At 51.3% G+C, this 22,025-nt stretch overlaps 1 protein-coding gene across 1 annotated transcript in view; it reads right to left on the bottom strand.

Annotated features, from left to right (window-relative positions):
* Window positions 1-6,368: 6,368 nt before the first annotated feature.
* ASB18 (ankyrin repeat and SOCS box containing 18) overlaps window positions 6,369-22,025 on the bottom strand; it is a gene marked incomplete at both ends in the record, with an annotated part of 60,041 nt that continues 44,384 nt past the window's right edge. The window contains 3 exon segments of the mRNA XM_080689293.1: window positions 6,369-6,480; window positions 10,978-11,310; window positions 11,312-11,479. Of these exon segments, the coding sequence (XP_080545419.1) occupies window positions 6,369-6,480; window positions 10,978-11,310; window positions 11,312-11,479 (613 nt within the window).

The following is a 22,025-nucleotide window of genomic DNA, read 5'->3' as shown; positions in this document are numbered from 1 at the left end:
CCCATTTGATTTCTAAAACCTAATGAGTTTAATAGAAACAAGTTTTCTTCTAGAGACAAATTTCCTTCTGTTAAGTCTCTGGTTATAACTTCTGATCCCTTTCTCCTTCTTTTCCTCATTTTTCTTTGCAGTGCTCTAGGAGATTGAACCCACGGCCTTGCACATGCTAGGCGGGCTCTCTACCCCTGAGCCACACCACAGCCCCACCAGGTTCTTCTTCAGTAACGCCTCTTATCTGTGGGTTGGCTCCCCAGTCTCCATGCTCCATGCCATTAATTCCCTAGTTTCTTGGCTTTGTTCTTTTCTTTTACACTTAGGGATAGCTTTCAGTGTTTACTTCCTTAACAGTAAACATTGTGTAGATGCCCCAACAATCCAGATTATTAGTTTAATCCAGTTATGCTGACTCCAGCCCCCTCGCCAGTTACTGGTTCGGGGAAGGGAGGTTTAAGGCAACTGGGGAGACTTTCTCAAGACTTCTTATAAACAAACAAACAAACAAACAAGCAAGCAAACGAAGAAACAAAAAACAAGCAGTCATCTCTGAACAAGGGAGCTGCCTGGCCTGGCTATTGCTGGTAGCCACATTGAGCCAGAGAGGGGCCGGCCTGAGGGGCAGGGCAGCACCCGGCAGTGTCGGCTCTGGATGACAGCATCAAGACGTCAGATCAGCGTTTCTAAGGCTGTAGCTTCTTGTTCTGTGGGATAATGAGCTATCTTTCCTTATTTTTAACTTTGAGTTGAGTTCGCTGCTACATGTGACTGAAACCATTGTTACCAGTCAGAGTCCAATCAGGCAGAGAAGACCATACTAGGTATTTTATTTTATTTTATTTTACTTTATTTTTTGCAGTACTAGGAATGGAACCCAGGGACATTCTACTTCTGAGGTACACCCCAGCCCTATTTTTTAGTCTTTATTTTGAAACAGGGTCTCACTGAGTTGCGGAGGGCCTCACTAAGTAGCTGAGGCTGTCCGCAAACTATGATCCTCCTGTCTCAGCTTCCCGAATGCTGGGATTACAAGCGTGCGCCACCACACCTGGCCGACCACAGTAGGTATTATTTTTTTTTTTTTACTTTTACTTTTTTATTTTTTATTTTTTTGTGGTACTGGGGTTTCTGGAAACCCTTCTACCTCTGGGCTACCCTCACAGACACCTATTTTTTATATTTTTATTTGGAAACAGGGTCTCTTAAGCCAGCGAGGCTGGCCTTGAACCTGCGTGATCCTCCTGTCTCCACCTCCCAAGCACGGGGATGACAAGCGTGTGCCACCATGCCCGGCTCACAGTAGGTATTTTAACCAGCGAGAACTAACATGTGAAATTGGTTACACAGGTAATGGAACTGCTGAGAAGCCACAGGGGAAGGTGAGGTGACTGACAGGTGAGAGAGAGAGAGAGAGAGAGAGAGAGAGAGAGAGAGAGAGAGAGAGAGATTGACCCAACAGGGGCGTCACTGTGGAACTTAATGCTATGGGACAACGGGATGTGATTACAGTCCGGGGACCAAGGCTGCCCAGTGGGGCTGGGCCACATATGGAAGACTGTCTGGTGGGTGCCGAGTCTTGGAGAAGATGCCGGAGATGCTGGAGCCTGGCAAAAGGTAGCGAGGAAGGAGGAAGAACCTGGCTTCTTTTTCTCTGCAGTGTTGCCCGCGGGCTTTACCCAGCTGGAAGCCGGTTGTCAGGTGACTCTGAGCCCAGCCTGTAGGGCTGAGCCTGCTTCCTGGCCCTCAGGATACCTGGACACAGGGAGAGTGGGGAGGATCTGGGGCACACAGCAGGTGCACGGCGCCCCAGGCTACACCAGGGCTCTGAGTGCAGAGCGAATCCTCCTACCTTTGACACCCTTCAGCGAGTCATTTCATCTTGGTGTAGCTTCCCGCTCATGTCGTCCTTCTGACCTCCTCTTCTGTTTCACGGAACACCTGGCCGTCTTCTTGCGCCCTGGAGGATGCAACGCAACCTCTAGATTACTTCCAGGTCTTCGGATGAGAGACGGGTTCCTCTTCTCCTCTCCGGATGCTTGCCCATTTTCTTTCTTTGGTGCCTCCCCATGCCCATGGAGCTACTAACTTTTTTCTTTATTCTGTTTTGACTGAAGGGAGAACCAAGTGGGAAAATTTTCAGCCTGTGGGCGAGCCCTGGTCCTGGTCCTGGTCCAAAGTGTGGCTGGGCAGAGTGGAGGATGGCTGCCCGGGCTGGGCTGCCTGTTCCAGGGGCTCTGATGGTGGCATCCACCTGAATGCCTGAAACTCACTGGGAGGAGGCCCCAGTACCCACGCCAGGGAATACCTTCCTCTCCCTCCTTTCTTTACTCTTGTCTCTGCCTTCAAAGTCTGTCTTTCTTTCTTTCTTTCCTTTCTTTCTTTCTTTCTTTCTTTCTCTCTCTCTCTCTCTCTCTCTCTCTCTCTTCTTTCTTTCTTTCTTTCCTTCTTTCTTTCTCTCTCTTTTCTTTGGTACTGGGAATGGAACCCAGGGGCATTCTATCTCTGAACTACACCCCCAGCCCTAGTTTTTATTCTTTATGTTGAAACAGGGTCTCACTGAGTTGCAAAGGGCCTCACTGAGTAGCTGAGGCTGGCTGCGAACCTTGACCCTTTTGTCTCAGCCTCCCAGATGCTGGCTTATTCTTTATTTTGCAACAAGGTCTCACTAAGTTGCAGAGGGCCTCAATAAGTAGCTAAGGCTGGCCTCCAGCCACCATCCTCCTGACTCAGCCTCCCAGGTCCTGGGATTATAAGCCTGTGCAACCATGTCTGGCTTCAAAGACATTCTTAAGGAAACAGGGACAGATGCTCTTGTAAACTGGCTGTTATATTGACGTTGTAAGAATTATTAATTCGAGTCTTCTCTCTTCCCCCATTTATTTCCTAATCTATTTCTGCCACCACATCAGGCTTAAGCAGACTGCAGAGAAGGAGAGAGACAGAGGAGAGGGTGAACACAGTGAGCTGCAGGATGTCACGGGCCGCCTCCCCAGCCCTGCCCCCGGGCCACGCGGTGCTCTGGACTCCTTGGTGTCTAGTACACACGGCCATCAACACGCCCTTCCCATGTGCACAGCAGCATCTGATTTCAATCAGGACCCTTCTCTGTCAGAAGGCAATCCCACCATTAAGAAGGGTTCACACGGGGCACTCCCAGATTCGATCTGCTTATGTTTACACAGTGTTCTGGGCACCTCCAGCTCCTTCAGGCTTGCTAGCTCCGATCCTCCAGCGACCCCCAGATTGGGCCCGTCACTTCTCTGCAGAATGTTAATGGCTCCCAGGGACCCCATGCCACACAGCTGTCCCCCACCGGGGAGGAGCGGGGCACCACCTCCTCCCCCACCGCCAGCCCGGGTCACAGACTGTGACCACGTCTTATTGCCTGTCTCTGGAAATTCATTTCCTGTCTCTCCTCTGTTCCACCTCTCTGGGGCTGCCGTGCCGCCCCTCCCCGGGCCCTCAGCACAGTGCCCTGGTGTTTGCCAGGCAGCTGGCTGCCTTCATTATTTTTACGCCAACACAGTTTAAAAATCTCCGCTGCCTCCTTGCTGTCTGCGGAGAAGCGGCTGCCACATTACTCTGACACGCGGCTGTCATTAGTGTCCACACGCGCTCTCTCCAGCTAATGAGGCGGCAGAAAGAAAATTAAGGGGGGAAAAATCACACAGGCGCCCTGCTTCATATGTAGATGGAGAAATAAAACAAGGGCAGGAAAACAGGCAGGCTCTCTGGATGCGGCTGTCTCCCTCCCCCTGGAGATGGAAATGGAGCCCTGGGTCTTGACTACCGCTACCCGGTCCTCCCCCACAGTCCTGTGCGGTTGGGGAGAGGAAGTCATTTCACCCGGTCTGCACGCAGGTAACCAAGAGAACGTGAAAGCTCGAGGTCCACCTTTTCAGCACTGTCGATGTCTGGGTGAGGCCAGAGTAGGAAAGTGCAGATGTTTCTAGAGTCTCTGATCCAGAGTGTTTAATATGGTGGAGCAGAGACATAATTTCAAAACATTATTTATTTTTTTTGCGGGTTTGGGGATGGAACCCAGGGGCATTCAACCTCCGAGATATACCCCCTGCCCTATTTTTTATTCTTTATTTTGAAACAGGGCCTCACTAAGTAGCTGAGGCTGTCCATGAACTGCGACCTCTGGTCTCAGCCTCCTGAATGCTGGGATTACGAGTGTGCACCACCACACCAGGCCTCAGAACATTAATTTGATTTTGTCCTCTCCTGTGCTTAAAATGACGGAACAGATCTCCATCGGTTTTTATTTTGGGTGCTGGGGATTGAACCCAACGCGCTCTACCACTGAGCTATCCCCCAGCCTATTTTACCTTTCGTTTTTCACCAGGGTCTGGCTACGTTGCAGGCTGGCCTGGAACGTGTGATCTTCCTGCCTCAGCCTCCTGAGTACCTGGAATCGCAGGCGTGCTCTGTTGCACACTCACACAGTTCTTAAGCAAAGGCCCCAACCCTTCACAAGGCTGCTGCTCAGCTGTCCAATCTCGGGGGCTCCTCCTGCCGTTCCCAGTCCTGGGTCACCTCTCCAGCTCTGTACACTGTGGTGCCTGTTCTGCCCCAGGACATTTGTCTATGCTGCTCTTTCTGTCTAGAAGGCGTCTCATACCTCACAGAGCTAAGATTTTGCCCGTCTTCTAATTCCAGCACAGAAGCTCCCAAGAAATGCTTGCTGAACAAATACATAGGCAGTTAAGGGATGCCCCTGGGAGCAAGGCTGATGCCCGGTGGGTTGGGGAGGTCACCCAGTGCCAGGGGTCCTCCACCTCCCCGACTCACACAGTCTCCTGAGGTGTGTCCCAGTGGCTAAGGCTGACCTCTGCTCCACGGGTAACAAGTGCTTGTGGGAAACAGTGGGTTCAGGCTGAGAGGAGCTGAATGTATCACACACACACACACACACACACACACACACACACACACACGCCGAATGCTAGTGACCCTGGTGGGAGGGCTCAGGTGCCACGGAGGAACAAAGAAAGCCAGCCATTTAATCCGAGTACTGAGTCGAGTTGCCACCCTGTGAATGACTCAGGAGGCGGGAAGGCGGTGGGTGTCAGAGGGCTGGGGAGGCGCTGGTGAGCGGCCCTCCAGCTCTGGGACTTGGTAGACCGTGTTCCCCAGGAGAGGGCTGGCTTTCAGGGCCTCTGGGACTCTTTGTGGGTCCAACACTGTCTTCTGACGTTGAGCCAGAAATGTGCTCTTCCAAGAGGCAGAGGAGCAGAGATGCTCTTCCTTGGAGAAAGTAATAGGGGCTTCGTTACTGTTCCACAAACCCACCTTCCAGGTGGGAAGGGAGAGACACCTCACCCCACAAGCGAAGCCTGAGGTGGAGGCCCAACGTGGCTGGACCCACGGGGTCCTGTCTGTGAGCTCCCGGCTTAAGCCCTGCAGGCCCAGCATCACAGTGTCCCCCCACCTGGAATGGAAGCCGGGCTGCAGCTGCATCCACCTACAATAGCCTGTATACCTGCCTCTGCCATGAACCTGCCAGCGGCCAGCTGGGAGAGAGGCCTGGCCTTGCCCTGGAGGCCCTGACACCCTCTGAACGGGGCAGAGCCCACACACGCTTGGGTGGCTGCTCCTTGAGTGCCCGCTGTGGTGCGCGCGTCTTTGTCTGGGGCTGCGAGGGGCTGTGATTTATGTCACAAGCTCTCTGTGAAACCTTTTGCCTCAGTGATTCTGAGCCCCACGGGTGTCTCTTTACATCTATCTAAAACATGGCTGCTGCACACAGGCGGGTCCTCTGTGACGTTCCCGTGGCCTGTGCGGCCAGCGGGGCATCTCTGTGACCTGTGTGAGTGCGTTCGCTGTGGGCTACCGGGACTCCCGAGCACTGTCGGCCTGTCCCTTGGATTTGTGCCTGGTGATTAGACCATCCTTGGCAAGGGCCTCTCAGGAGAAAGCTGCCGGGGGATCTCAGTGGTGTTTGACCGGTTGCCCTGCTTTTCTAGGGGACCCTCAGTGTGGTCAATGATGTCCCATCCACCAGCTGCTCCGGGACACAGGTGCGAGGATAGCAGTGCAAGAGGGCCAGATCCCCTTGTCCAGAAATTTAACGCAGGCCACGCGCCCTGGAGTAATAGGAATCCCCCGAGTAAGTTTAACAAACACTGACTGAATCTGGGTTTGCCAGAAGTATGCCAAGTGGACACCAGGCCACGTTGGGCAACACTTTTTTACCGAGAGCCTCAAGGTATCAAGCTTTCTCAAAGAAAGTCGAATTCCTTCCTTATTGGTGCAAAACTGACCGAACAGTCATTGCGATGGCCAGGGGCCAAGTGCTTCTTCACAAGGCCAGTAAGCACACTCACCCCCTCAGGTGGCGTGTGAGCTGCACTCCGACTACACCTGGCTCACGCGGGGCTGACACAGCAGTGGGGACCCCGGAACAGACGCAGGGTGCAGGTGTGGGAGCCACCGTGCCCAGACCTCATCTCTGGGTCAAGATTGGGTAATTCTACAGCCCTGGAGACAGAGTTCGGGCACTGGAGATCCTGTCCCCACAGGTGGCACCTGGGGGTCTGCTCCTGAACTCAAAAACCTGGCCCAAGACCCCTCAGATTAAAAGTTATTTCAAGGCCAATGGAGGATTACTCCTAGTCGCTACTGAAATATACAGACTCCTTTTTTTCTATCAAAAAATCCCCCAGATATTTTTCACTAGCGGCTCACCCAGGAGGCTACGTCTCTTCACCCTCCATGACGCTTCATCCAGGAGGCGCGAGTGTGCAGCTGGGTTTGATGAAGATGCCCTGTCAACCGGAAGGGCAGTGCATGGGTCCTGCTTCTCATCACAGGTGGATGAGCCTGCCAGGAATGGGGGCTGCTGGGGCGGGCGGAACTGGGAATGCTGGCCTTGCCTCCCTCTTGAGAGTCAGTCATGCCGAAACCTGGGCGTTGCTGGAACACCGTGGGAAATCCCCGAAGAACGGGGGAGACCGCCTCAGAGAAGGGTCCGCGTGCTTGGTGTGTCAGGAAAACCCTAGAGAGCTAGCTCCTCGGGGTTGTCTATTTAGAGAAATGTGTGACTCCCGCTATTTCAGAACATCTAGAACGCTGCCCTTTGAGGAACAGCGCTTTCAGATATATGTTAAGAATTTACCAGACCAAAAGAAGTCGTTTGTATATGACTAGTGTATCTTGAGTGGTGAGGATAATTTCAATACATTAAACAATTTATATCTAATAGAACGATTTCTTTCACCAAAGTCTTTGGGGGAGAATGCTCTCTTGTTCCAGCCAACATTTGGGGAACTTTCCTTTTGGGAACATTTTCAGGTGTCTGGGTGTTTTCTCTGATGGGAAGTCTCATTCTTCACCATTCCTATTTCAAGGTAGATCTCACGAGTGAAAATAAAAGACAAGATATTGGGAATGAAGTCTGCAATGGACGTGGGGAGGGGGTCTCAGCACTGCCTCGACCCAGGGCAGGAAACCTCACGGGCTGAAACCCAGGAGGTGTGGACACGCGGTCTGCCAGGTGAATTTCACACCTGCTGGACACTAAATAGAAATCTGCAGAGGTGTTAAACGCTATCATTAGTTAGGTGGGTGATCAGGTTGGGTAATTTCGTTGCAGATCAAATTCCAGATGCAACAGAAACGGATTTTCATAGTTCTGAAAAGAACAGGACCCAAACATTTGGGGCCGTGATGATGTCTCATTGAAATAAATACCTGAGGTTCCCAGGTGACCACTTTTTTTTAAAATTTTTTTATTGGTGCACTGTATTCATACATCATAGTGGGATACAAACTTTTGTAGACATACATGCACACATCGCCCAGTCAGCCCCCACCCGATCCCCACCCCATTCCCTCCCCATCCCTCCTTCCTATGCTTGGCTTAGTGGTTGACATCTAGTATTTATCCAAAATTAAAAATGATAATCTCACATAACAGTTTCATTTGTCTGATACCAAGCTTTTGATAACTTAAAGATAACATTTCAATATTTCTTTTTGCTTTCTTTCTTACCAGAGAATATTTTTTTTTCTTTTTTTTTTTTTAGGTGAAACTATCATATATTTATATATTTATTTTTCAGAAAAAAAATCTATCCTAATATAGAATATGGACTCTAGATACCCAAAACGATCTCAAAAAAAAAAAAAAACAAAGCTAGAAGATATATATTTTCTGATTTCAAACCATATAAAGCTACAATAATTGAAACAGTGTAGTACTATTCTAAAGGCAGATATATAAACCATTGGAGGTAAATAAAAGCCTAGAGCTAAATTCTTTCATATATTGTCAAGTTATTTTTGACAAGGTTTCCATGAACATTTGGTGGGGGAAATAATAATATTTTAACTAAATATTGTTGAAAAATAATAATTACATGAAAAAGAATAAAATTGGACCCTTACCTAACACATATACGAATATTAACTCAAAATAGATAAAAGACCTAAATATAAATCTTAATACTATAAACTTTTAGAAGAAAATCTGGGTCATAAAACCTCACAACATTGAAATTGGCAGTAATTTCTTGGATATGATTTCAATGGCACAGGCAACAGAAGAGTATACAAACTCCCTAAAAAAAAAAATTGTATATCCAAAGACAATGTAAACAGAGTTAAAAGTTACTGATTGAATGGGATAAATATTTCTAAATGCTATATCTGAAGGTATATTAATATTCCAACTAGGATTCCTAAAAATTAACAACAATAAAAGCAAACAATACAATTTAGAGATAGGTAAAAGACTGATATAAGTAATGAATCTCCACAGATAATTAATCTTAGTTGTCTGTTGGATGGAAAATCTTGTTTCTCTGGTTCTGGTGTATGTTACCTATTTCTTCTTTGTAGTTAATCTCTTTGAGTATTTTCTCTAGTGCTGGTTTTGAAGACATAAATTCCTTCAGTTTCTGTTTGTCATGGAAGCTTCTTATTTCCCCATCTAATTTGATAGAAAGTTTTGCTGGATAGGAAATTTTTGGCTGGAAGTTGTTTTCTTTCAGTTTGGAATATGTTACTCCAAGCCCTTCTGGCTCTCATGACTTGGTTTGGGAAGTCTGGAGTGATTCTAATTGATTTGCCTCTGAATGTCACTTGGCCCTTTGTTTTTGTTGCCTTTAAGATTCTCTGCTTGGCTTCCACATTGGTCATTTTGACAATTATGTGGCATGGGGATCCTCTTCTCCGATCCTGTCTAAAGGGAGTTGTATAAGTTTCCTGGACCTGTGTATCGACCTCTTGCTCTATGTTTGGAAAATTTTCTGCTATTAATTCCTTGAAGAGATTGTTGATCCCTTTGGTTTCACCTTCTTTTCCCTCCTCTATTCCAATTATCCTTAGGTTAGCTCTCTTAAAATGGGCCCATATTTCTTCAATGTCAGATTCCTGCTGTCGGATATTTTTTTCTAGTTTAGAAACTATGCGTTCATTTTTTGAATGATCATCTTCTAAGAGCGAGATTCTGTTCTCCATGTGGTCTAATCGGTTGTTTGTGCTTTGAATTGAGGCCTTTACTTCATTAATTGCATCCTTTATCTCTTTCTGGCTCTCTCTGAGTTCTTTTCAAAGCACCTCTATTATTTCTACAGTTATTTTCCTGACTTGATCTTCTAGAAATCTCTGATTTTCTGTTTTATCGGGTTCTGATGTTGTGGGGTTGTGGGCATTCATTGCTCCAGTATTATTCCTCTTTCCCATGATTTCGGAAGTTTGTGCCTTCTCTGGGTTCTTCCCTTGGGTCACTATGACTTCACTTAAGGTGCTCTGGATCTCGAGTCTGTGGTATCTCAGTCACCACTACTCCTTTACTGGGTTGTATCACAGAGTTTCAGACCCAGGGAGTCGATAGAGGCTGCTTTAGACTATGGGGGGTGCCAGGTTGGGCGTTCTCCTATGGTGTGATATCTCTGCCACCGCCACTCCCCCACTGGGTCAAGTCCCTGGGAGTCAGTACTGGGATTTCTCCTCTGGGGCCCGCAATTTGACTCACTGTTGTTGAGTATGCAGATGGAGCTGTCGTGGACTCGGTGAATTTGCTGCTGCCGCCGCCGTTGGCAATATGGTGTCACTGCCACACCCTCGGCCGTGAGGCTGGCTTATTTGTTCTCTGTTTTTGAGCTCTGCTCTGAGTCCCTGCAGCGTGTGCTGAGCTCAGCTACTGGGAGCTTTAGATGCTCCCTGTGCCGAAAAATCCCGCCCGCTGTTCCGCAGCGGCTCACCTTGGTTCGCTGTAGCTGTCTGGTGAACTCGCCGCTGCCGCTGGCAGTAAGGCGCTGCTGCTGCGTCCTCTGGCGTGAGGCCGGTGTATCTCCTCTGTGGCTCTGAGCTTTGCTCCGAGTCCCCCTCGTCTCTGGAGCCTGGTGACCTTTTTGTTTCTCTGGTGATGGTGTTTTCTGGCCATGAAAGGCGCTGATTTTGTGGTAATGGAGATTAGTTGTTAGTGGGGCTCTTAAGCCCCGCTTTTCTCGGTCGCCATCTTCCCGGAAGTTCCCCCAGGTGACCACTTTAAAAAGACACCTTCTGTGCTAACTGACAACATAGCCTTTGACTTTTCTTCACGACTCCAGCCACTAGGCTCCTTCTTCCCTCTTGCTTCTTTTTTGAGGGGAGACCCAGGGGCATTCTACATTCGAACTCCACTCCCAACCCTATATTTTATTCTTTTTATTTTTTCAGTACTGGGGATGGAACCCAGGGGCATTCTACATTTGAGCTCCACCCCTAGCCCTATTTTTTATTCTTTTTTTATTTTCAGTACTGGGGATGGAATCCAGGGGCATTCTACCTCCGAGCTCCACCCCCAGTCCTAATTTTATTCTTTATTTTGTAACAGGGTCTCGCAGAGTTGCAAAGGGCCTCACAAAGTAGCCAAGGCTGTCCTTGAACCATGATCCTCCAGTCTCAGCCTCCCAAATGCAGGGATTACAAGCGTTCATCACCATGCCCGGCTTGGCACTTGCTTCTTAGAGTTGGGTTCCTGGGCCTCACCTTCGAACTTGCTGGATCACAGGACCTCCCACCCCAGAATCTGCCCAGCAGGTGCCTGGGCCGGAGAGAGTTTGAAAGCGCAGCATGCATGGGTCCCAGTGGGTCCCTGTGAGCAGCCGGCGGCGGGGGCGGGGATGCTTGGGGCCCTGTGCGCTGCCCGCCCCGCCGGGCTTGCCTTGGGGAAGGCTTGGGGCACCCAGCCAGCGCGCCCTGGCTGAGCAGCGCCTGCAGGGTGCTCGCAGGCGGCCGTGTGCAGCCCGCGGGCCAGCAGCGAGGCCCTGCCATAGTCGAGCACGCGCCAGGCGGTGGCACGCGTGGCCGCAGGCCTGTGCGCGCGCTGCGCTCGTCCTCGTCGCCGCGCTGGAGCAGGAGTGCACAGGCGCAGGCGCAGGCGCGCGTGCTCGCCGGGATGTTCAGGGCCTTCTCGCCGGGAGGTCCTCGCGTGCACGCGCGCCCCGAGGCCCAGGGAGAGGCGCCGTGCTCCAGCAGCGCCTGCGCGCACCTGCGGGGAGGCCAGCGGTTACCCGGGAAGGGCCCGCCGCCCCCTTGGCCCGCTGCCCCATGGCTGGAGCGCACAGGGCGAGCCAGGCCACTTGGAAGCCAGGCCATTCCTGCAAGCCTAGGCTGCAGGAGTTCAAATTGAACTGGGGAAACACTCAGATTATAGCAGAAACTCTGGGCTGGGCCCCACCTGTGGCCAGAAGGTGGAAATAGCCAGCAACCTTTTGTAAGAATTTGGAGTTAAACTTGGAACAAAACTTTAACAGCGTAGTGTTACTGGGGATGTTAATGTGGTCCAAGCGGCAGTCCTCCATACCCTGGGCCTTCTGGGTCTGGCAGCCGCGGGTCTAGGGAGACACTACAGGGTCAGGCTTCTCTGGGGCTCCCGCTCCGCTCTGGGGGTCCTGGGAGGCAAGCGCGCCTTGCTCCCCTGGCAGGCATTTAAACATTTCTCAAGAAGGCTCAGAGGGGCACCAGTGTCAGGTGGGAACACGACCACTTGTAGCCTGGTAGCCCTGTCCCAGCAGACTCCTCGATCCCCGCAGCAGACTCCTCCATCCCCGCGCTTGGGAGGCAGACAGGAGGATAGCGCTGGTTTGAAGCCAGCCTCACTGGCTGAAAAGACCCTGTTTCTAAACAAAATATAAAATAGGTCTGGGAGTGTAACCCGGAGGTAGAAGGGTTTCATCCCCAGTACCACCAAAAAAAAAAAAAAAAAAAAAAAAAAAAAAGAAAAGAAAAAAGGAATTCTGTCTGTACTCAAATTCCCCAACAGTGTTCTGGGGTTTCTAGGTCCCCATAGGAGACTGCTGGCTCCTCCAGATGTGGGTGCCTCCTGCCACCAGGTTCACCAACTGGATCCAAGGCTGTCCTTGACCCTGGCACCAAGGCCTCTCCCAGGACAGCGGCTTCCTCACTGACTCCCCCGCCCCCAGGACTCCAGACCTCTCTCTGCACTCAGATGGGGGCTGTTGGCCAGGGAGTCCACACTGGATCCCATGCCTAGCACCCTTGTGGGAAGCTCAGTCTGCCCCAGGCTGGGCGTGGGAGACGGTCGCTGACCCTCCTCCAATCCCCTGGCTCTTATCCTTTATGGATACTCAAGCTGGCCACTCCTGTGGTCACCCCTGGACACCACCAGCCCTTAGTGGCACCACTTTCGGCATCGGATGCTCCAGCATGCGTACTAACTGGAGACCGCCGCTGCTCCCTCTCGCCCCTCAGGCCCGTTGGTATGTATTACTCGACATCTCTGCTCTAATGAGCTGAATCCTTGGCCCTTGGCCTCTCTTAACCCTTCCTGGCTTCCCTTCTGTTTCAGCAGTATCCTCACGGCTATAACGCAACCACAACTGACCACCACAGCATAAAGGAAGATTTGCTTGCTCAAAGCTCTGGAGATTTCAGGGGTTCAGTCTATGTTAGGCCAGGTTACAGTGCCAGATCTTAGGGCATGGGAGCAGGGGGCAGAGAGAGAGAGAGAGAGAGAGAGAGAGAGAGAGAGAGAGAGAAAGCAAATAAACGGGCTCTGCCCTCACATCATGGAAGCAGAAGAGAGGGCAAACAAGGGGATTCAAGCACACAAGCACCGTCCCCAGGACCCCACCCCAGTGACCCACCCCACCTGCCTAGGCTACCACCCAGTCAATCCATCACCATGGATCTGTCCACTCATGACTTAATTATAGCAACCCTGAACATCAATACATGAGCTCTGTCAGGAGACATTCTGTATCTCAACCATCACGCCTTCCTTCCCTGGGCAGCATGGCGGTCCTCCCATGCTCCTCCGCCTCGGCTCCACTCAGAACTCGTGCTCCTGCTCCACTCAGAACTCGTGCTCTCGGGGAACTCCGTCACCTGCCTGCCTCCTGCAAAGGAGTGTCTTTCAACAGGTACTTGAATCTGTTCCAGAAATGATTGTCGTCTCCCTGTGCCTTCCCCGCGTCTCAGGCGGGGACGCCTGCTCTCTTTCCCCAGGTGGAGTCCTCTTCAGCACCCCTGGGGCCTTGCCCTGTCAGTCATGTGCGTTTTCCTGTTGTCTTCTGGTACCCCCAGCCCTCCATTGCACTAGGTCACCCAGCCAGTTGGTGCCACCTCTTTAATAACCACTTAGATGGCTCCCTCTCTCCCTTTCCAAGTCATTTCTTTCCAGAATGTTTTCCAAGTCTCCCAGTTTGCCGAGGCCCCAGTCTAGCAAGCTCCATGCCATCCAGAAAGGGTGAATCAGAGCCTGGCCCGCTTGAAGCAGGGCTGGACCTGCTCTGAACCCAACAGCTCCTCCTGCTGGTGGATGAAGGCTCTGCCCCTCTCCTCAGCACCCTAGACCCCGGCCATCCACTGCTGCGTACCTGACCAGTTCCATCCTGAGGCTCAGGCTGCTGCAGGACAGCCCATCCGACCTGTGCTTCCTGGATGCCCTGCCATCTCATGCCCCATGCCTTTGTGTGTGCACCTCCTCCCACCCCCGGGACGCCCACTTCCTCGGTGGTCCTACATTGCTATCTTTTTGTTGCAGCACTGAGGATTTAACCCGAGGGCATTCTACCTCCAAGATACACCCCTCAAGCCCTCTTTTATTATTTATCTTTTTTTTTGGTGGTACTGGGGGTGGAACCCAGAGGCCTTCTACCTCTGGGCTATACTCCCAGACCTATTTTATATTTTTATTTGGAAACAGGGTCTCACTAAGTTGCTGAGAGCCTCACTAAGTAGCTGAGACTGGCTTCGAACCTGTGCGATCCTCCTGTCTCTGCCTCCCAAGCGCAGGGATTACAAAGCATGCGCCACCACACCCGCCTTATTATTTATCTTGAAACAGGGTCTCACTGAGTTGTGGAGGGCCTCACTAAGTAGCTGAGGCTAGCCTTGAACCTTCGATCCTCCTGTCGCAGCCTCCCAAGTATCAGGATTACAAGCGCGCGCCACCACGTCCGGCTCTCTTTCAGCTTTTCCTCATGTGTGGCTGTTTGTTTTTTGTTTCAATGGAGTCTGAACCAGATCATTTGTTGGGGGATGCAGGCTGACAGTAAGCCTGTCTTTATTCCCACCGAGGGACTCTCAGTATTTTTAATATCCAGGTTTCTCTAGCCTTGGCATCAGCAGTAGCTTGAGAAGCGGTCTGTTTGGGGCGTAAGATCCTTGCAGATAAGTACACTGTGACATCAGTATGCTAGGAGACGGCCTTCGGGACAGTAACCGGCTGCGAGAGGATGCAAATGTCCCAATCACAGCGCTTCAGTTTGCTTCCTGCCTGACTCTCGGGGAGGAATTTTGAATGCTGCAGCGGGAGGTTGGAAATCAAGGGTTCTGTCTCATTTTGCCACTGAGCCTGGCAAACAATTACAAACCATTTTCTTCTACTTGTTTTTTTTTTTTTTTTAAAGAGCAGCTCAACCTCCAAAGGCATTCAGGAAAATACAGCCAGTCTTCCTTCCCAGGATCCAGCCTCGCTGGCTAATGGCCGGGCTGCTGGCTGCAATACAGGCACCTTTCAGAAGAGTGGGGATGCTGGCCCACCGTGGAGGGCTACAGATGCCTCTGTAGTTTCTAATGAGGAGCTTTTAATGGGCAGAACCTTGGCACTTTCTTACAGTGAGCAGTGGTTACCACTGCATCACAGGCGAGGTAAAACAACACCGACAGGGCTTGTCTCTGGGTGCACACCGGGCTGTCATTAAAAACGAAGGGGTGAGAGCCCCTGGAATGGCGTGGAGAAATCGTGCAATGGCTGCGTGGAGTTATCAGGTTACAAAACAGAATGGCTCACTTCCTTTTTAAAAGCCAGCAGTATGTATATGTGCCAGAGAAAAGAGCCCAGGAGTTTTTAGGGCAATGTGCATTATCTCTGGATGGGGTAATAGGGCTTTAATTTCCTCTTCGCCTCTTGTATTTTCACATATATCTGAATAGGTCAGAGTGACAGTTTGCTATAAGAATGACAGGTGTTATTAGTCACAAACCATCCCGTACCCATCCCAGCGACAGCACATGTGTTCTAAGAATGTCAGCTTGGCTTTCCAGGGCCCAAGAGCACGTGCAGCTTCTAATCGATCTGTTTGGGTACACACGGCAGTTTTGGAATGCAGGTGTGGTCAGTAGAGGAGAGGCCAGAGTCACCACTGCACACTTGGAGGTTAGCAGAGAAGTGATTGACAGCCCTGGGGGTTCCCGGACGTGACCCTGGGACCCACTGTTTATCTTTCAATGCCGTCTATGCATTCCCAGCTGAAGGAGAGACGGTCCAGTGCAGAGAGCATCAACCAGGCCTGGATGGGGAGCCCAGCCGGCTGAGCCTTTACTCCCAGCTGGGACTTAGTGAGCAGGTGTGCTGGCATCCTGATAGACAGGCTCGGGGTCCCTGCAGGACAGCCAGGGTGGGGAGCAAGGGGGCATTCCCAGCTGCCTCCCAAGGATTAAGGAGACATCGTGTGCGCCAGCAGCCTCCTGTGGGAAGCACCTGGGACAGGCATTCACCTGCTCACCATCCCTCAGTCCTCAGCCCTGATAATGTCTGCGGTGAAAGCTCTTATAGGCCCAGAGATGACAGTACAGAGGAAAAGTAACTTGACCGAAAGGCAGGTGTGGATAGAGACGAGGCCACCAAGGGCTGGTGAATCGGTGCCCCTTTAGGTCATTCTTGGGGAAGTAGGCGTGCAGCCCATTCTCTGCATTCTGCTCCTGCCCGCAGACCTGGCCCACAGTTTTAAGCCACAGCTGCCCTGGTCACCACCCCTGGCGGAAGCTCTGACCAGCTCAGCCTGGGTAAACCCATGTGTCCTTCTCCCTTTGTTCACCTGTTCACCTGCCCACCTACCTGCCTGTCTGCACACCTGCCCACCTACCCACCCTCCCGTCCACCTGCCCACCTGCCCGCCCTCCCGTCCACCTGCCCACCTGCCCGCCCTCCCATCCATCTGCCCGCCTCCCGTCCACCTGCCCACATGCCCGCCCTCCTGTCCACCTGCCCACATGCCCGCCCTCCTGCCCACCCGCCTGCCTGCCCGCCCTCCCGTCCACCTGCCTGCCCTCCCGTCCGTCCACCTGCCCACCTGCCCGCCCTCCCGTCCACCTGCCCACATGCCCGCCCTCCTGTCCACCTGCCCACATGCCCGCCCTCCTGCCCACCCGCCTGCCTGCCCGCCCTCCCGTCCACCTGCCTGCCCTCCCGTCCGCCCACCTGCCCACCTGCCCGCCCTCCCGTCCACCTGCCCGCCTGCCTGCCCTCCCGTCCGCCTGCCCGCCTGCCCGCCCTCCCGTCCGCCTACCCGCCCTCCCGTCCAGCTGCCCGCCTGCCCGCCCTCCCGTCCGCCTGCCCGCCTGCCCGCCCTCCCGCCCTCCCGTCCACCTGCCCGCCCTCCCGTCCACCTGCCCGCCTGCCCGCCTTCCCGTCCACCTGCCCGCCTGCTGAGTGTCAGGTCTCCTCACGTCCTACATCATCATCCCATCTGCACCAGACTTTCCTTCATCCTCCTCTTCTGCCTCCAATCGCTGTCCGCACACAGTGCTCAGGATGGTGCCCCCGCCACCTGGCTCTGAACTGGAAGGTCTTTGGATTCCCAGTATCTGGCCTTTTTTTTTTTTTTTTTTTTTTTTCCGGTACAAGGGATGGAACCCAGGGACATTCTACCTCAGAGCTACACCCCCAGCCCAATTTTTTATTCTTTATTTTAAAACAGGGTCTTACTAAGTTGTGGAGGGCCTCACTAAGGAGCTGAGGCTGGCCCCAAATCCGTGATCTTCCTGTCTCAGCATCCCAAGTACTGGGATTACGAGCATGTGCCAGCATGCCCAGCTCTTTTTCTTTTTTAAAACAAATAAAACATTTCCTTTTGTTTTTGCAAAATCTCTGCATTGTAGGTAAAATTTACAATTAGGGAAACTAAGGCTTAAAAGAAGAGTACCTGGGCCAGATACAATGGTGCCCACCTGTAATCTCAGTACCTGGGCCAGATACAATGGTGCCGCCTGTAATCTTGGTACTTGGGAGGCTGAGAGGGGAGGATTGCAGGTCTTGAGGCCAGCTTTGGCAACTCGGCAAGACTTTTAGCCACTTAGTGAGAGCCACTTAAAAAATAAAAAGGTCTGGAGGTGTGGCTTGGAGGTAGAATGCCCCTGAATTCAATCCTTAGTACCAAAAACAAATAAATAAAGACCAGCGGTTCGCATGCCAGAGCATGGCAGAGTGGAGGCTGCACTGCCCGCCCAGCTCCCAGATTTCAGCTACACCGCCCACCGGCTGCCTCGGCCTCGGGTACAGCCACGCACCACAGAAACGGGTTTGGGTCAATTTCAGTTGCGTATGCAATGGTGGCCCTATAGGATCACAATGGAGCGGGAACGTCCCCATCACCTAGTCTCTTCTCTGCACCTTTACTACGTTTAGATAGGTTTACAGACACAAATTCAGCTGCCTGAGCGTTCAGCCCAGTCACTGCCGCTCAGGCTTGGAGCCTAGGAGTAACTGGTGTGTGGTCTGCGATGCCACCGAGGCTTGGCTAAGTACCTGTGATGTTCACACAGGGATGAAATTGCCGAGCCACGGACTGGCCAGGACGGCGGGGCCACCAAGCCATGCATGCCTGTGTTACTGTTCAGCACCTTCCGAGGGGCAGGCACTGCACTAGGCTTTCCCATAAGTCATTGCTAAGCCATTCATTCATTCATTCATTCATTCATTCATTCATTCATTCATTCATTCGTAGCAGAGAACATGCCCCATGCTCCTTCTAAGGAGAAGTGTTTTTTTCTTTGCATGCTACAGGAATTCCTGGACAGGTCCACTGGTAGTAATCTGAAGTCGATACTGGTGAAAAAAGGCAGCCTGCTCTGAGGGCTTCCTGCTAGGGCCAGGCACCAGGACCTCCTCTTCTCAGTCCTCCCAGTGTTCCCGCATGGAGGACTTTGTCCTCCCCAGGGCTCGGTGTGTCTTAGCCTCTGAGGCTTGAGCAGGAGTCCAAAGGGTGGGTACTAGGGTGTGGTGGTGGTTTCACTGGTCAGAGCAGCTTGGGATGTGAGCTCCAGCCTTTGCTGGATAAGAGAATGGTTCCACACCCGGGGAAAGGAGATGCCGAGTGGGCTGTGTAAAACTGTGACAAAGAGCCACTACCATTAGGGCCGGGTACAAGATGAAAACATCAGTTAATGTTTGTTTATTTATTTATTTATTTATTTGCAGGGGAAAGGAGACTATATGCAGTTGTTAGAAATATTAAGGCAGTGTCTGTCTCCCGGGCAGCGGTTTCCCTGCCGGAGTCCCTGGAGCCCTCGGGCAGCCCTGGCAAGCCCTGTGCTTCACAGGACTGCTGCCGGAACCCCTCTGACAGACAGAGGGGCCCCACACTAAGCAGCCCGTCCGGCGAGGTGACGGGTGCCAGGCGTCCAGCCTCCTGGAGCCCTGGTTGCCGCAGCAGATACACTGCAGATGTGGGCAGGGGAAGGGCGGCTGGAGCTGCCCGGCTGGGCCCAGGATGGCCAGGAGCAGTTACGAAGGCTGCACGGGAGGCAGCCTAGGTGGGCCGGGGTTCTGGGCAGAGGATGGAGGGCAAGTTAGCAGCCATGTTTCCTAATAAAGCTGTCGGAAGAAAGTTCCCCACTGTGGGTTGATTCCCCAGCTGGCTCCTGATGAAGGACGGGGAAGCCACAGCCCGGAGACTTTGATGGAGAACCGGTTCCACTTTATTTCCCTGGACCTTCTGCCGAGGCTCCTTTGGGGACCTGCCACCCAACCCCTCCCTGCTCGTATTTTTTCTCTCTCCCTTCCTCCCGGGATGCCAGCTATGAGTCTATCGACCAGGAGCACTTACAGAGGAAATGGCTAATGTGAATGGACAGGTCCTTCAGGGAAGAGAGAGAGTGTGTGTGTGTGTGTGGGGGGGGGGGTTGAAAACACACTAGCCATTTCTAGCATCCGGGTTTCCCTCAGAGCAATGGCTGCCATTCTGTGGCTTTCTGAAGTATTGGATGGCTGCGGTAGATGATATTTTGGGCACACCGTCCCCAGATTGGAAACGGAATCCTGCATTTTGGAGCGTGGAGATGTGACTTAGCCGACAGGCTTTCAGAAATCAGCACCACCCTTTGCCCCTCATGCCTACCTAGCAGCTTCGAACTTTCTAGAAGCTTCCAGAGTGTTCTTTCCTCCACAAGGGATGGGCAAGGCTTCTCTCCCTTCCTCTCCTCCGCTGTCCCCAACATGCTGTGAAGATGGAGATCCGGAAGCTCCAGGTTGAGGTGGAAAAGAAAGGAGGAAGTGGATGGGTGTGGGGGGTGAGGCCTTGAGTCGGGTGAGGGAAAAGCCATATCGATTACATAAAATAAAATCAACACACAGAAATGCACAGGTATTAAGAGCATAATTGAATAGGGTGTGATGATGTATGCCTGTAATCCCAGTACTTGGGAGGCTAGACAGGAGGATTGCAGGTTCAAGGCCAGCTTCAGCAATTTAGTGAGACTGTTTCAAAACAGAACTGGGCACCGGGCGTGGTGGCGCACGCTTGTAATCCCCGCGCTTAGGAGGCTGGGACAGGAGGATCGCGCAGGTTCAAAGCCAGCCTCAGCTACTGAGTGAGGCTCTCGGCAACTTAGTGAGACCCTGTTTCCAAATAAATATAAAATAGGTCTTGGGAGTGTAGATAGAAAGCTCCTGGGTTCCACTCCCAGTAACACACACACACACACACACACACACACACACACACACACACACACACGGCTGGGGTTGTAGCTCAGAGGTAGAAGGCTCCTGGGACACATGCACACAACTGTAACTGAAAGAATTACACATATCGTCTGTGCAACCAGAGCCTCGGTCAAGGCGTAGTCTCCGGCGCAGGAGGTCTCCTCCTGTCCGCACCGCGTGGCGACCCTCGCCAGGCAGCCGCTGCTCTCCTTCCTTTCCCGTGGTGCTGTTCTGTTTTTCTTAGGATTTTCTCCTTTCCTTGCGCCCGGCTTCTTTGCTGCGTGTGAAGGTTTGTGATCTTCATCCTCATCGCTGCGTGCACACAACAGGCCTGTCTTGTTTTTCATGCTGAGTTTATTCAAGTGTATGGACAGATCATGTGTGTTTTCTTGGTACTAGAGATTGAACCCAGAGACATTCCACCTCTGAGCTATACCTCTGGCCTTTTTATTTTAAAACAGGGTCTCACAAAGTTCTTGAGGGCCAGACAAGTTGTAGGGGCTGGCCTCAAGCCCGTGATCCTCCCATCTCAGCCTCCCAAGCAGTGGGATGATAGACACGGGCCACCGTGACCCACTTACGTTACGATTTTTCATCCATTCTCCCGTTGGTATTTTAGTGGGCTTTTTCTTTTGTGGTCCTGGGGCTAGAAGCCAGGGACATTCTACCTTCAAGCTACACCCCCCAGTCCTATTTTTTTTGTCTTTATTTTGAAACAAGTTCTCACTGATTTACAGAAGGCCTCACTCAGTAGCTGAGGCTGTCTGTGAACCGTGATCCTCCACTCTCAGCCTTCCAAATGCTGGGATTACAAGCATGCGTCACCATGCCTGGCTTGGTGGACGTTTTGATGTCTCCATTTTTGGTTGTTATGAACAGAGCTGCTGCGAACATTTTTGGACAGTTCTTCTTGTGGACATATGCTCTCACTTTTCTAAGGAAAAATACTTTGAAGTGGAATTCCAGGTTGCTACATATACAATTTTATGAGAAACAGCGAGCTCTCCAAAGAATTTATTTATATATTTATATATTTTATTGGTGCTGGGAACCGAACCTAGGAGCATTCTACCTCTGAGCTACATCCTTAGCCATTTTTATTTTTTAAAATTTTGACACATGAGGGTATCACTAAATTGCTGAGGGTCCTGCTAGGGCTGGCCTTGAACCCGTGGTGCTCCTGTCTCAGCCCCCTCCCAAGTCCTGGGATTACAGGCATGCGCCAATTGAAAATATTTTTTAAAAATTGCAGCTGGAAAAATTCAACATGGTTGATATTCTAATAGATGTGTAGTGGTATTCACTAAGGTTTTACTTTGTATTTCCCTAATGACTAATGGAAATTTTTTTTCACATTGGTATTGAGTATTTTGTGTATAAATATTCAATGTTCCAATTTATTTGTTGAAAATATTGTCTTTCAATTAATTTAACTATGCACCATTATAAAAAATTAAATAATTATAATTATGTAAAAAAATTGCAGCTGGACATGGTGGCACACCCTTGTAATCCCAGTACTTGAGGCTGAGACAGGAGGATTGCAGGTTCGTGGCCAGCCTCAGCTACTTAGTGAGGCCCTCGGCAACTTAGTGAGACTCTTGTTTCAAAATAAAAAATACAAAAGTAGGTCTGAGGGTGTAGCTCAGAAGTAGAATGCTCCTGGGTTCAAACACCAGTACTGAAAAAAAAATTGTATCTGTACTGAATACATACAGGCTTTTTCATGTCATTATTTCCTAAACAGTGCATTATAACTGTTTATCAAGCATTTGCGTTATATTAGGCATTGTGAGTGACCCAGAGATGATTTAAAGTGCACAGGGGGACGTTTGTAGGGTCCACGCGATAACGCACCATTTTA

This window comes from Muscardinus avellanarius, assembly GCF_963383645.1.
Source record: "Muscardinus avellanarius genome assembly, chromosome: 2".
Taxonomy (NCBI): Eukaryota; Metazoa; Chordata; class Mammalia; order Rodentia; family Gliridae; genus Muscardinus; species Muscardinus avellanarius.
Note: the sequence above shows the minus strand (reverse complement) of the source record. Positions and strands in the feature narration are given on the sequence as shown.